General features: G+C 37.8%; 2 protein-coding genes across 2 annotated transcripts in view; one reads left to right on the top strand and one right to left on the bottom strand.

Annotated features, from left to right (window-relative positions):
• egg (SET domain bifurcated histone lysine methyltransferase eggless) overlaps positions 1 to 4,158 on the bottom strand; it is a 40,391-nt gene extending 36,233 nt beyond the window's left edge. Inside the window, exons 1-4 of the mRNA XM_088259986.1 lie at positions 4,028 to 4,158; positions 3,119 to 3,791; positions 1,985 to 2,099; positions 393 to 1,570 (exon numbers count right to left, since the gene is read on the bottom strand). Of these exons, the coding sequence (XP_088116112.1) occupies positions 393 to 1,570; positions 1,985 to 2,099; positions 3,119 to 3,776 (1,951 nt within the window). The 5' untranslated portion in view covers positions 3,777 to 3,791; positions 4,028 to 4,158. The remainder of the gene's footprint in view (positions 1 to 392; positions 1,571 to 1,984; positions 2,100 to 3,118; positions 3,792 to 4,027) is intronic.
• A 629-nt stretch (positions 4,159 to 4,787) lies between these two features.
• On the top strand, positions 4,788 to 9,955 carry LOC148309481 (E3 ubiquitin-protein ligase FANCL-like). Its single transcript, XM_088260012.1, has 5 exons — positions 4,788 to 5,348; positions 5,799 to 5,945; positions 6,917 to 7,087; positions 7,534 to 7,706; positions 9,766 to 9,955. Exons 1-5 carry the CDS (start codon positions 4,988 to 4,990, stop codon positions 9,871 to 9,873), a joined length of 960 nt encoding a protein of 319 aa, XP_088116138.1. The 5' UTR covers positions 4,788 to 4,987; the 3' UTR covers positions 9,874 to 9,955.
• The last annotated feature ends 4,522 nt before the right edge of the window (positions 9,956 to 14,477 follow it).

The raw sequence follows: 14,477 nt of genomic DNA, 5'->3' as shown, positions 1-14,477 counted from the left end.
TTAAAATTATTGCAGAGACCCACCAAGCCGCCTTGTGTGTCTTGTCGGTGGCGTTCTTTTTTAATACATTTTTTATTGTTTTTAACAATTTTAACCTAATATACAAACAAAAAAGAGAGAAAAATTAAAAATATAATCATTTAACAATTTTCATTAAATTAACTCTAGATCATTCACCCATTCCTTTATTTTGCAATTGTTCCATATTTTATTTTGACCTCTAACATCCGTCAGCAACAAATTAAAAATGTTTGGAAAAAACAAAGTTAAAACAACTTTGTTAAAAACAAAGTTGTTTTATTTTATACAGTTTATAAAATGTGCCACAAAGTATCTGCGAAAAACAATTGAGAAAAGTCATTTCTGCACTAGGAAAAATTTCAACAACTTACCGGGTTTGGTTAGTTCTTTTGGCACGGCAGCTTCTGGGGCAGTTGGCTCTTGGACTGGTGTGGCCACCTCATCCTCGACATTCTTGGTATCCAATTTCTTCCTGACCGCTTCCAAACTTTCATCCGCTTTCCTCTTATTTATACCGCTGCTATCAATATCTTCCTCCATCAAAGTGTTCCAAATGTCGGATATCACGGTGTCCATGTCTTTTTCCACATTGCTGACGGGAGCAATCTCACCCTGGTCAGGCTCCACTTTGACTATTGGCAAATCACCACTTTCTTCAGTAGTGTCATTCTCGATGACTGCTGAATCAGGCACAGCCGCGGCTATTTCGCCCGCTTTAGATAACTCACCATCTTCTATTGCATCATCTTTCAATTCCGCTACTTCTTTTACAGTCTCTTCATGGACGGACGGAGAAATAGCATCTTCAAAACTTTCCGATATTGGTTTATCATTTTTAGTTTCAATTGCAACCTCTTTATCGGTGATTGTATCAACAACAGCATCACTGGCTTCGTTAGCTCCTGCATTTATAACCTTATTCACATCAAACGGTTCTGTTTCAATACCTTCGAGTTTACCAGCGGCATTGATTGTTGCAATTGCTGGTTCGGCACTTACAGTGCTAGTTGTGGCAGCTTCTGCTCCTCCTATATCGTCAGAATTGTCTTCTTTGGCGGTGTCTATATTGCTCAATTCAGCATCTGCGGTGTCACTTTCACTAAAAACATCATTTCCGCTGGGTTCGTTTATTTCATCATTCAGTTGTTCTATGACAGTTTTATCCACGGTGCATATGGAGCTGATGACGAGGCCGCTTTCATCATTTTCTTCCTTTTCCTGGTTCGAGTCTTCGGCGCTTTCGAAGAATCCGTTTTCTTCGACGTTAGCCAGACTGGTGACGTTGCAGATTGAGAGCATGTTGGAATCCTCAGTGTCCATGGCTTCTCCCTCCTCCTCATCGTCTTCCTTGCCTCCTTCCTCTTGCGGAGGCTGATCTCCGGAATCCTGGGTGCTTTCATCCTCGAGGGTGGGTTTGGGTCGAAACAAAGGGGAGTCTTCGTCCTGATCGTCAATATCGTCATCCTCTTCTTCTGTGAAGTTGGGTTGGTATTCATCATCGGTCGAGTCGGCCGGCTGTTCATTTTCAGACTCATTTGAATCATCAACGCTGAAAAAAAGGGAAACGGATTCAATTTCTGGATTAGAAATGATTCAGGAAGATACAGAGCGAAAGCTAAATAACTTCAGTTTTATTCAAACCCTTATCCGCACCCCAATGGTGCATAGGCTACTGCATCATATAAACGCAGTATTAACTTGATTGTTAACACATGAACGAAAGTTGATCACTCCCCTGCCACCCACCCCCCCTGGGAATCGAACCCGGGGCCTCTAAAACGGTAGCCGAGCGTGCTGACCATTACACTAAGGAGGTGGCATTATCAACTGTTTCTGAAATATTTCTGTCCGTATGTATGGCCATTGAAAGCCGTCCCACCGCATTCCCAGATCTGATACAGAAGAATCTAGGCTTCCTGACAGACTTTCTCTTGCAAAGCACATACGGATAATGTAAGATTACCTGTCACTCTCGGATTTATCGGGGTCCTCGTCATCATCTTCCGGATCGCTGGAGTGCCTTTCCCTCCCTTCCGTCTCGGCTAGTAGTCCCAGAGCATCGCCTTCATGCAAGCCATCTAGAGAAAACAAATGAAGTTATTAGCATGGTATAATTGAAAAGATTAATTTGACACGAAACAAATGAACAAAGTGAAAATGGCAGCGTGAGGCCAACATGGAGAAGCCTCAATGACAAATTCATCAGAACCTAAAATCTGGCAAAATCGTAAAATCGGATTGGTGTTCTTGATCGGTGCGTGAACACGTTGCGCGTAAATTCCATCACGCTAAACTGTCGTAGTCGCTTTTATTTTTCAAAACCGGACTTCCGGACGGTAAAATTCCGTGTAGTGCACAAACTGGCTAAGAATGAAAGAGATTTATATTTATTTTAACCCGCCTGGGAATCGAATTTAGGACCTGCAGGACGGTAATGAAACGCGGTAACCACTAACTATAGATGCGGACATGGTGATAAAAGTATTCTTCAAACCCTTATCCGCACCCCAATGGTGCATAGGGCACAGCATCATATAAACTCGGTATTATTTTTATGGTTAACACATGAAGGAAAGGTGATCAGCCCTCCGCTTCAGGTACCAGACTAAGGTAATATTGAATGAATAAAAATCACTAATATTTATTTGACCCCCCCCCTGGGAATCGAACCAGGAACCTCTAGAATGGTAGCCGAGCGTGCTGACCATTAAATATGGAGGCGGAAAAAATAGCAGTAATAAAGGTAATAAAAAAGGAATAGTCGAAGTCACAAATTAGTGTATTTTTTAATGTGGTATTACACAAAGTAAATGACGAATGATAAGGAGAGTATTATATTACCATACTACAAAGTTAACAATACTTTTAATATTATTAAATTGGACCATATCCGCTCCCTAGGTGGAACATATGGAGTCCACAAACTGTCTCCAGGCTTTTCTGTCGGCTGCCAGCTCTCTTGCATCCTCCCAAGTCAGATCCACGTCCCGAAGTTCCGACGAGAACTGGCGACGAATTGTCAGCAGTGGTCGTCCTGGGCGTAATATACAAAATATACTAAACTAATATACAAAATATAATAAAAAAATAAACTTACCCAAAGAAGCATCCTCCAAATCCGTCATCTGTTTCTCGGATTCAGCTTTTTCTTCCGTAGCCACATCCGCCATTTTGTTTTTTTCACTCGATTCCACGGACTCTTTATTACCATCTTCTTTCAAACCGAGATCTACAGAATCTGCAATGCTTGAAATCTTCTTCTCGATTTCTGCAAACTTGTCTTTAGTAATACTCTTCGCCACATCACCGACACACGAAAGGCTACCGTCATCCACATCCAATTCCTTGGAAACGATGCTGTCAATATCTGACGAAATCTCAGCTATTGTTCTTTTTTCGGATGCAACTTCTTTCGGTAAAGAAACAGCATCTTCCCTTAAAACGTTTTCCGTAGGTTCTGATTTTTCTTCGGGGACGATGTCTTTCGAAGTTGTACTAACAATTTTCGAATCACTGTCATCACTTTCTTCTAAATTTACTCCTAAAAATGAACTCATTTCTGATTCTAATTCCAGGGAACTGTTAAGTAATTCGTCTTCGGATTTTGCGCTATTAGTAACATCACTGGCGTTCGGTTTTTCTGGCGTCGAAACATTACTCTTCGCTTCCCCATCACTACCACTAGGTTTCGCATCATCAGAGATTGAAGTATTTTCCTCCGTTTCCATTTTTTTATCCTCTTGAGATGAATCCATTTTTTCGATCCTTACCTGAAAAGATGACATTATGAGAGAAAAGAACATGATGTTACATATTAATTACCGTCAAATCCAATGTAAAAAATAGCATTTTATTTAAAAGAGTCTAATAATTAATAAAAAACGGATTTACGAAAATAAATTAGAAAATAACTCGCACTTTAAAATAAACGTCAACAAGGACATTCTTTGTACGAGGTTTTCTACTCTTAAAAACAAATAAATAATTAAAGTAAATTAATACTTACATAAACCACACTTGTCACATTAATTGTTATGGCTAATAATTATTAATTTTTCAATAAAAATGGATTACATTTGGAATTTACACCACAAACCGGCGATCTCGCTGACTTAACCATAGATTTTACATTTTGTCAAAAATACAAAAATAAATGCCAGAAAACAATGTTTTGATTATATGCGCGTACAAAATTTAAGTTTATTGAATACTTCACATTAAAATGTATTTTCAGATGCTTTGTTAGCTTATCTATATGCCTTAAATTGATATAATTTTTTTATGCGGTGCTATCATCAAATGAATGTCCACAAACGTGCGATTTCCGCTGACATTTCTGGATGGCGTTTTCATATTTCTAAATTATTTCTCTGCATAGCTGTAAAGAATATAGGAACCTAATAATATCATTTCCATTGTGGTATTATCGTAATTTGGATGATATTAGAATTTATTGTTACTAAGAGAGAATGTTGCTAAGCGTTTTTTAGATTCCATCAGGATTAGAGTATGATGACGAAAAACGTATTTGTAGGCAATATTATTTCTATATTGTCCTCTAAATTGAATAAAGATTATATTTTATAGTTCGATCAAAACCCACATGTTATATTTTATAATTAATTTTTAGTATTTTCTTTTTACAAAAATTGTACTCTAAAGATTGCCTTTTTTTATTATTTTCATTATGTATTCGGAATTCCTTGAATTAATATTATTGAGATAATTTATCATCTGTTTTTTGTGTATTATCTATGGTGAAATTTGACGTTTCGGGATTGTTTTGTTTTGACTGGGAATTCAAATTTTGCGCATACATATGAAAGTCTAGTCTGGTTATATTATTAGCTACTATATGTAGTCAATGCCTGTATAGTATACAGTCCGCGGTTGTGGTCTTATATTTGTTTGTCGACAAATGAATTGATTTAAGTTTTAACGTCATGTTTTGTAATATAAACCTAAAATGAATCCCTATTATTATGACCACAGATTGGCGGTGGATAATTTTTTAAATGAGAACAGCACTAATGTCGAAGATTTATTTAAAAATATTGATAAAATTTTAAGAAGAGATCGGCCAAAGAAAGTTAAGGCTGAAGAATTACCGAAGTTAATAAGTTTTATAAATCATCTGGATAAATTGAGGAGTGTTCATGAGGATTTGGATGTAGTTGTGAACGATAAGTTTGAATGCATAAAAATTAAAGTGAAAGACTCTGTTGGAACGGAGCAGTTTTTTACTTTAAATATTGAAAAAGATGGGAAATTCACAGTCAAAGAACATAGTTTGCCGGATTTAACTACCCTATCCGTAAAATTTAATGGTTTGTACCTTTTTTTAAAATTACCTAACGTCCAAGCGACTCTGAAATCTACCTACGGCTTATGCAACACCGCTTATCATGTCCCTACTCAGGCTTCAACTTTATAAGTTTCATAGCCTATGTCTACTCATGAGTGGATTTACTCTTTATGTTTAAAGTTACTATAATTTCATGTAATTTATGAGTGAAAATTCTAGGCAAAAACACTCAAATGGTTTGTACCTAATTTTCTAACTAACTAAGAAGAAATGCTCTATTCGATGAGATTAGGGCAAGTTTTGCTACGACCAGCCCCCGAAAAAGGCGTTTTGGCGGGACCATCACCCCCCCCCCATTAGCAAAATTGCTAGTATTCCCATCCTTTTAACTGCACTTTGACATGACACAGTGAAGACGCTAATGAAGAGTACTTTTACGTTGTTAAGTTTTTATCTACATGTAATATTTCAGATATATTATCGGCTGTGGATGTATTCCTGGGCGACATTCACAACCTCTCGGATTATTTTGAGCTGATGTCAGACTTGGACAGGTACTGCTGGATTATAGATCCTGTGAATCCAACGAGCAAAGACAATTTCAGGAGGATCGTCATCGGTAATCAGAAATAGAAATTAAACGGATATCTGTCTACTATTTGGTGTCTGGTCTATCCGGCCCTTTTTTTATAGTATCAGAGTACTTAATTTCGCAACCTAAACATTATTTTAATCACACACCCTTTCCAGATATCTAAAATATGGCTAAATGACTGTCCGTTTCATCTCTTAATCACGATACATTATGATTTAAAATAAACCCAAGTATCTTATTAACGGGGAAGCACTGAAACCTTCATATTCTCTAATTGCACCCTCATTCGTCATATCAGCCCGTTGCGGTCCACTGCTGGACAAAGGCCTCCCCCTTCCGCCTCCACTCCTCCCGATCCTGCGTCGTCCCCATCCACTGTCTTCCAGCAAACTTCCTGATGTCGTCCACCCATCTCATCGGTGGACGTCCTTGAGGCCTCTGGTTCCTCGGTCTCCGCACCAGAACGCATTTCGTCCATCTGTCGTCGGTCAATAATTGCACCCTAATAAATAAATAACTAAAATTAAAATGTAATTTTGTTTTAAAATCACTATAAATATTTAATTATAACTTAATTATAATGTCTACCACTTTCGAAGCTAACCGCTTCTGTATCAAGACTGAGTAATTAATCAGTCTTGATAAAGAAGCGGTTAGCTTCGAAACCGGCAGACATTATAATTAAGTTATAATTGAATATTTATAGTTATTTATATTAAAACAAAGTAACATTTTAATTATAAAATGGAAAATCACAAAGTTAGTACTTCAAATATAAATTATATAAAATAACAAGTTTTCCAGCAAAATGGTTACACTACAACCAAATAGTTCAAACACCGCTTGAATAATTTTTCGTAAAGAAGAAAATGTCAGACTAAATAAGTTGTACAAGATGTAAAGGCACACTGGTAAAGGTCATTGGCCTTAATCAAATAGAAACAACAACCAAAGACAAGTGTTGTAATCTGTTTTGCGCATGAATTCACTTTCAGGTGATGATGTATCCATGGTGGTGACAGTGGACTGCCAGGAGAGTGGAGAGAGCCCGCGGGTGGCCTTTCTCGGGCCGTCGGCGCTCACGGAACCGCTGATGCGCCGAGTCTACGACTATCAGGCCTCGTGGGATCCGCAGCGTGGAATAAACAACTTCCTCGACATGCTTGGTAAGTCTCTTCTTTTTGGTTCCTTATCCGCACCAAACACTTTCCATTCCTGGCTAAAACGCATCTTTCTTCAGTTATATCTTTTTTATCCAGTCTGCGAAATTTTCGAATGAATTGTCTTTTTGATTGCCCTTAACCCTTACTGGTCCAATGTCAAATCTCATTTGACATAGATTTTTTGCTCTTAGGTCCCATGTCGGATGTTATCCGACATTTTTTTCATCATTAGTATTATTTATTTAAATTCCAAGCTTACATTTATGTCACTCGTATCTATCACAACAGTATATGGAGCAGAGGACAAAAGTTTTTTTTCCAATCGGAATGTAACTATCTATCTAGATTTGTTTTTTTTTAAATTTTGGGGTACCGGAAAGGGTTAAGAATCCTCTGAAATAAAAATAATAACTTGTTTCAGTTTGATTTAACAATCTTGATTGTTTCAGGATTGAGTGAATTTCCGCAGAAGCCAGCCCCTACAACAGAAGCAGCGATGGAGGCCACTGAACTGGAGTGTGGAATATGTCTATGCAGTAGAGACGCATCGGGTAAACTTCCGGTAGTTGTCTGTGAGAGAGAAAACTGCCGAATGCAATACCACGAGGGCTGTCTCTATCAGGTTAAACTATTTTTAATCCTACTTCTTCTAATTAATTTGTTTATATTTTCTTCACTGCCACAATATTCCCAGTTGGATGGACTTCTAACTGAGCGACCGGGAGCTTAGAATAGAGCGGGAGTCATAGGTTTCTCTTTGAACTTTTGAAACAATTCTTTTACTATAGTATTACTAACCACGAGCTTTGTGAATTTTGATTAAGTTTATTTCGAATCGTGATCCACACACATTCCATTCAACAAAATAACTATAACAAAATCAATCTAAACAAACTTTTTATTTTTATTGTAATCAAACACTAAATTTTACTTTATAAAGTAAAACAACTTTGTTTTTAACCATTAATTTACTGGTAAATTTTTTCCCCAACCGGTTGCGACAAGAACCTTGTCAACCAACATCAGGGTTAAACATGTACTCGGTTGAAGAAAACATGTACCAGTAAAAAAGTGGTTAAAAACAAAGTTGTTTTATTTTATAAAGTTTTTAAAATGTGCCATAAAGTATCTGCGAAAAACATTCAAGAAACTAAATTTAACCCCTGATAACCATATATTGAGATAAAATAGATGTCTTAACAGAGGTGAAGCATCTTTTTATACATCAGGAATATGGAAGACTAAGGAATTCACAATATTATAACTTGACATTGTCGGCTGATCACATCATACACTAAAAAAATGTACCTATTACTTGTAATAATATACCTACTTGAGATTTCATCTTAAATACTCGAGTCCTTCTAACTCTCAAATATTAGACTTTTCGTAAATGAGAGTTTGTATTACTATAAATTAATCTTGAGGAAGTAGTCATTTCTTTCAAAACGGGTTGACCGGTTTTGAAGGTTGAACCAATTGAAATAAAATATATGATTTTTTAACCGCCCTACCCATACGAACGTATATAATATGTCCACTATATTATCACCGGTACAAAAAAGTATACCCACAACCACAGAAACGTTCCTGATACATCAAATTGTTTCTACTCGCCCTACGCATACGAATACGTCATACGGCGCGTTTAGCATTTTGAAGTCAATGTCACTAGCTACCTAGTTTTGCAATGTTTGCAGAATATGTCAAGATTATGTTGAATGATATATCACATTTAATACAAAATATATTTGTAAAAATATTCCATAGAATGTCATTACAAAAAAAAAAACGGCGACATCTTATTTTGAGAACCTCCGACTTGGAAATGGCCTAAATAGGTTTATTGTTTAAAAAGATTCGGTAGTGTAAAGGCAAAGGGGTATATCTGTAAAAATTTTCATTTTCTAAGTTTGTTCCACAAAATGTCTAAAATAGTGTATTCCATAATCAGGAAAAAGGATATAGCTGTAGTTGCAATACTTATTTAGTTTTTATTAAGATAAGTACATATAAAAATACATAAAACAAGTGAGTTATTTAATTTCACAAGTTTCTTTTTGCTCTCCTGTAAAATTTGGCTTGAGACAGATATCGCTCATTCCTTTCAAGAACGTCATAAATCAAAAAACTTGTTTTTTCAGGAGAACGTTTTTAAAGTTTAAAAATATAATAAAATGTATTTAAAATAAATATCAAGCTGCTTATTGAACTTTTTACTGTGCAACAGATCTTTTAAGGTAAAACCGAAAGGTTTTTTCTCCATTTAAAAAATATTTAGTATATTTAAAAAAAATATTAAACAATACCTTTTCTTCAAAATGCAAAAATATCACTTTTTGCCCTGTAGCGGGTAAATATTAAGTTAAAAATATGTCTCTTTCGCTGGGATATAGTACATTTTCTGGGCATTCCGAAAACATGCAACTGAAAATTGACGATTTTTGAATTATGACGTTCTTGAAAGGAGTGAGCGATATAGCCCTTTGCCTTTACACTACCGAATTGTCTGGTACATTTTAAATCAGTATTGTTATTGAGAAATGTTATGAAACAAAAAACCGAGGATTTTTCTCTTACTTATTAGATAATAACCCAAAGCTAGGGTGGTTAAGCAACATTTATAACAAGATATAAAATAATTGTGCTTTATAATAATATTGAAATTATTATTTTTTCAGTGGTTATCGGCAGTTATGGGCAATATTCAATCGTTCAACATTATACACGGAGAGTGTCCTACTTGCTCGACTCCCATATGTTGTCCCGTAGTCAAGTTGATGTTTTAAAATTATTATTATCACCTATAATGTTATGAGTAATGTGGAATATAAATAAAACTTTTGTATTAAAGTATCATGATGAAATATCTGCTTCTTTTTCTTTTTTCTCCAATTTTATTTTATTTTGCCCTTCATATTGTTTTTTTACGTATTTTATTTTTGTTTCTTTTTATCATTTTATGTTATGCCATCAACACATTGTATTTTTGTCTTGTGTATAGCATATAATGTATTGTACACCCCACTAAAAGTTTGAAATATGTAAATTAATTAAAAATGGATAAAACCGTTTTTGACAGTAAAAAAATAAACATCTTTATTTACTTTTATGAAAAATAATGCCAATGTTTTAAATAACTTATAAAAAAACTATAAGAGGTAATTCAATGATTTTGATGTGGGTAAAAAGATTTTTTTAAATCATATCTTAGTATTTTTCAATTCAATTCAATTCAATTTCAATTCAATTCAATTCAATTTATTCAATAAAAAAATAATATATACATAACAAACAATATTCAAGGCGTATATATTAAAAGTAAAAGTCAGCAAGAAGACTTAAAGGTGTAGAAGAATCCCGCTTCGGAAAACTCCTTCGGACACATGGAACAGGTCAATATCCAATGTGATATTGTTCAACATAGCGGTAGCTCTTCCTACAGGCATAAACATCGGCAGGTTGGTCCTGTGTATAGGAATGTGAAACAATCTACGCCGACGCTGTCTCAGGTAACTATCGGGAACATACAGACCAATGCTCCGGATAATTTCAGGATTATCGATCATACCGCGCAACAATCGATAAAAATGCGTAATTAAATACACATTCCTTCTAGTCTCTAAACTATTGTAGCTAAGCATACCCTGGAGGAACTGGGTCGGGTAGAGCCAAGGATAATAGCTGTACTCTCTCATGTAGAGATACCTCAAAAACTTCTTTTGGACTTTCTCTACCATAAGAGAGTACTTAAGCTCGTGTGGCCCCCAGATCATGGAGCCACTCTCGAGTCTACTTCGCACCAAGGAGTTATAAAGAGTTCTCAGCACGCGGGTAAATGCACTGTCATCGCTCTACAGATGTCTAGTTTGTAGTCGATTTCTTGCCACATATGTGCAATCATTTCTGGAGTAACTGTCGAGATAGCAGCAAAAATTTTCTCCCGGTGGTATTTTACATAAATGGAAGTGTAAATCGACGAAAATGTCGATAAAATAATGGAAATCGTCGAGTCTGACCGTCGTGAAAGCGCCGTTTCGATTGCCCAGGAGCTAAACATTGCACAAAAAACCGTTTGGATCCACTTGAAAAAGGCTGGATACACAAAGAAGCTCGATGTATCGGATTTCTTTTCGGCATCCGCGTCGAAGGTCATTAAAAACGGCCCTACCCAAAGCTACGACCATATATCATGCCGTCTTTGTAACTACCCTCTCGCCACCTCCCCGCGATAGAAGAGAGGATAAAACGACACACTACATTGCCTAATTTCCACCATCTTTCCTTGTACGTGTCCATAAGGTACTCCCATATGTACTGGCAATACATATGGATGTATAAATAATAAAATAAAAAAATATAAAATATATACTTCACGCTTTAAGTTCCATTTAGGAAACTTGAAATAGCAATTAAAATTAAAAATTAAACTTTACATTAAAATCAACCTTGCCAGGAATCGAACCTGAACTTCGAGTGGTTGACAAACTCGTCAACCACTACTCTGAAAGGACTCTCCATTAATTCATTATTTTATGTAATAATTATAATTTAAACTAGTTATCGTAATCAGTTTAATTAAGGATCTGTTAGTTAATAATAAGTCATATTATAATTAGCTTTGTTAACTTTTAATTATTTGTAAGTTCTATAACTTTGTTACTATTAACAACCAGTTGCGGTATTCCGCTATTGCTAGTATCATTGGAATTTAGTTATAATCATAGTCAGTAAGCCGAGTAGGTACGTAGATTAAAAGTGCGAAAGAGACTAGTATTAACTAGTGTAAGGAGTAAGCGAGAGGGGTAGTACGACCCTCGGGTAGGACGCTAGCTGAAGACGCCGCCGACAACAGTCGACGCCGAATACGGGAACCGCGCAGGTCGCGACGCGCACGCCGTCGCGCTCCATCCGAGCCCCAAGCTCAGCACTTAGTCAGTCAGCTAAGTGCTCAGCCGCGAGTAGAAATCGTGTGAAGTGCCGCCACGACACGATGTAGCCAGCGCTACAGGGGATCTAAGGCCATCTTCCAGCCGCGAAGATGCCGCCAACGTGATGCCTCGTCCCTCATCATCCACCCAGGAACGCCAGATTCCGCGCCGCCATTGGTAATCACTATGGCCGACCAATCTTCCCAACTGCGAAGGAACTGCGTCATCTAGGACGTCCGCCGTCCATGCAGAAACACCTGCACCTCGAAGACCGCCCAGCCTATAACCTGTGGCCGTCACGCCCGACGGGACTCCACAAACCCGGAGCCACCCACGGCTCATAACTATGGACCAACCCTCAATCTTCGTTACGGTGTTTTTGTTAAGTGAAATCTATGAACAAGACATGAGCTAGGAAAAGTGAAATTGGACTGTGTTGAGGACCTTTCGTTAGTTATAAGTTATTTTCTAAGTGTTGTAATCTAGGGTAAGTCATTTTAGTAATATGTCTACTTAAACATGAAACGTTCAAGCTTTAATTATCCTTCCCCTTTTTACCTTTATCTTGATTGTAATTGTATTCAATTCAAATGCATACTTGTCCCGGGCTCAAATCGATTTATTAAATTCATTTAGATTAGATCTTAACAAGCGCGATATTAATATCGGGGTAACACGGCGTGCTACGGTACACGAGGCTCCCTTTTCCGCGAATAATTGAGTTCCCGGAATTCGTATTCGCCGCCCCGAGAGAAATCCACGGCGATTCCGCCATTTTCTCCGGAACGCAGCCGTCAGGATGATTTCCCTCCGAAATTATCGATCAAACCCGTTCTCTATGTCGAATTAGAAATCCCAATTGATCAGCGAGTTGTTAATCTGTTTATGTTAATTGGTTCTTTTAGCGAACCCTTTGTCTTTCTTAACTTTATGATGCTTATTAACTGGTGATGGGGGTTCGTGGATGCAGATGCGCAATACAATGTAACTATACAAGTTGTGTACATACTAGCCTCTCTGCATCAACTCCACTCCCACCTACCCGTGGTGAACCCTGTTAAACCTAGCAACCCAGGAAGAGATTGCGGTAACCAACCCCTTTGGAAGCCTGGGTAGGTGAGCAGACGTGAGACGGGGGTCTGGAGGGCTCACATCAGTACTGAACTGGCGAGGAGCTCCCTGGATGGTCCCGGTGCAGGCCGTGTACCTAAGGATGGTGGCTGCCAGGAAACTGGACAGCCGGCATCCACAGCCCGAGTTAGCTGGGCTACTGCACTGATAGAGGGCAGCAGTACCCATCAGAACTGGAAGCGAGCGGAGGCAATGGATGCCAGAACGGTTGCCCAACAGATTACTCCAGGCGCAGCTGCAACAGCCTCAACGACTGAAGTACTGCGGTGCAGAAGGCAACGGGAAACCACTGCACTACTTTCCCAAGACAACCCAATGAAAGTAAGCAAACAAATAGGAAGGCCGTCGAGCGATCCGGTTGACACCCGGCGCCTCTGGGGGTCCGGGCCCCAAGGTGGGAAATCGGTGACCGGGCACATCGGTGTGAGGCACCAGGCACCATGTGGGAAATGTGCGACTGGTGAAGCTAATTCCAATACAAGAATATCCGTGCGTAATACACACAGAGTTTGCACCTGGAATGTCAGAGGATTACGCCTGCCAGAAAAGACGGATATTCTAGAAAAAGAAATGACCAACCATAACATACACATATTAGGAATCTCAGAAACACATTGGACCGAAAATGGACACTTAACAACAGCAAACGGTAATACAATATACTTCTCAGGCAATGCAAATGCAACATTTAGTGGGTTAGCGGTAATTTTAACATCTCAGTTAAGTAAGTTTGTCATTGGATATAACCCCATTAATGACAGAATGATCCACATCAAACTGAACACTCAACCCTGCAAAACGAATATTGTACAAGTGTATGCACCGACTGCCGATGCTCCAGATGAAGTTATTGATCTTTTCTATTCTGCTCTCAAAGAAACGATGGCTCAAATACCCAATAAAGAAATAACAATGGTTATTGGTGATCTCAATGCAAAAGTTGGATCAAACTTACCTTGAAGGTGCGGTTGGCCATTATGGAATTGGCACCCAAAATGATAGAGGTGAACGTTTGATCCAATTTGCTATTGAAGAAAAAATGACAACCATGAATACTTGGTTTAAACAGCACATCAGACGCCTTTACACATGGATATCACCGGGTGATAGATGTCGCAACCAGATTGATTACATCATGATAAATAGCCGCTGGAGGTCATCGGTAAGTAATGTTAAAACTTATCCTGGTGCAGATTGCGGCTCTGATCATAATCTGCTGATTGCACAAATCAGAGCCAAATTCAAAATTATAAAAATGGGTTAAGTTTAAAACTTTAAACCTCAATGAGCCAGCAATTAAATGTTTTGGCACAGATATCAGGAAACAAGAC

The sequence above is a fragment of the Brachycentrus maculatus genome, unplaced genomic scaffold (genome assembly GCF_059751285.1).
Source record: "Brachycentrus maculatus isolate JH-2025_06_01 unplaced genomic scaffold, ASM5975128v1 h1tg000122l, whole genome shotgun sequence".
NCBI classification, from domain to species: Eukaryota; Metazoa; Arthropoda; class Insecta; order Trichoptera; family Brachycentridae; genus Brachycentrus; species Brachycentrus maculatus.
This window is presented reverse-complemented; position numbering and strand designations above follow the sequence as displayed.

Excerpts from the sequence above, each read along its gene's own strand:
- LOC148309481 (XM_088260012.1), top strand. The coding sequence starts at position 4,988 with ATGAATCCCTATTATTATGACCACAGATTGGCGGTGGATAATTTTTTA. Across the intron at positions 5,946-6,916 it reads TTTCAGGAGGATCGTCATCG|GTGATGATGTATCCATGGTG; the intron begins GTAATCAGAAAT and ends ATTCACTTTCAG. Across the intron at positions 7,707-9,765 it reads ACGAGGGCTGTCTCTATCAG|TGGTTATCGGCAGTTATGGG; the intron begins GTTAAACTATTT and ends TTATTTTTTCAG.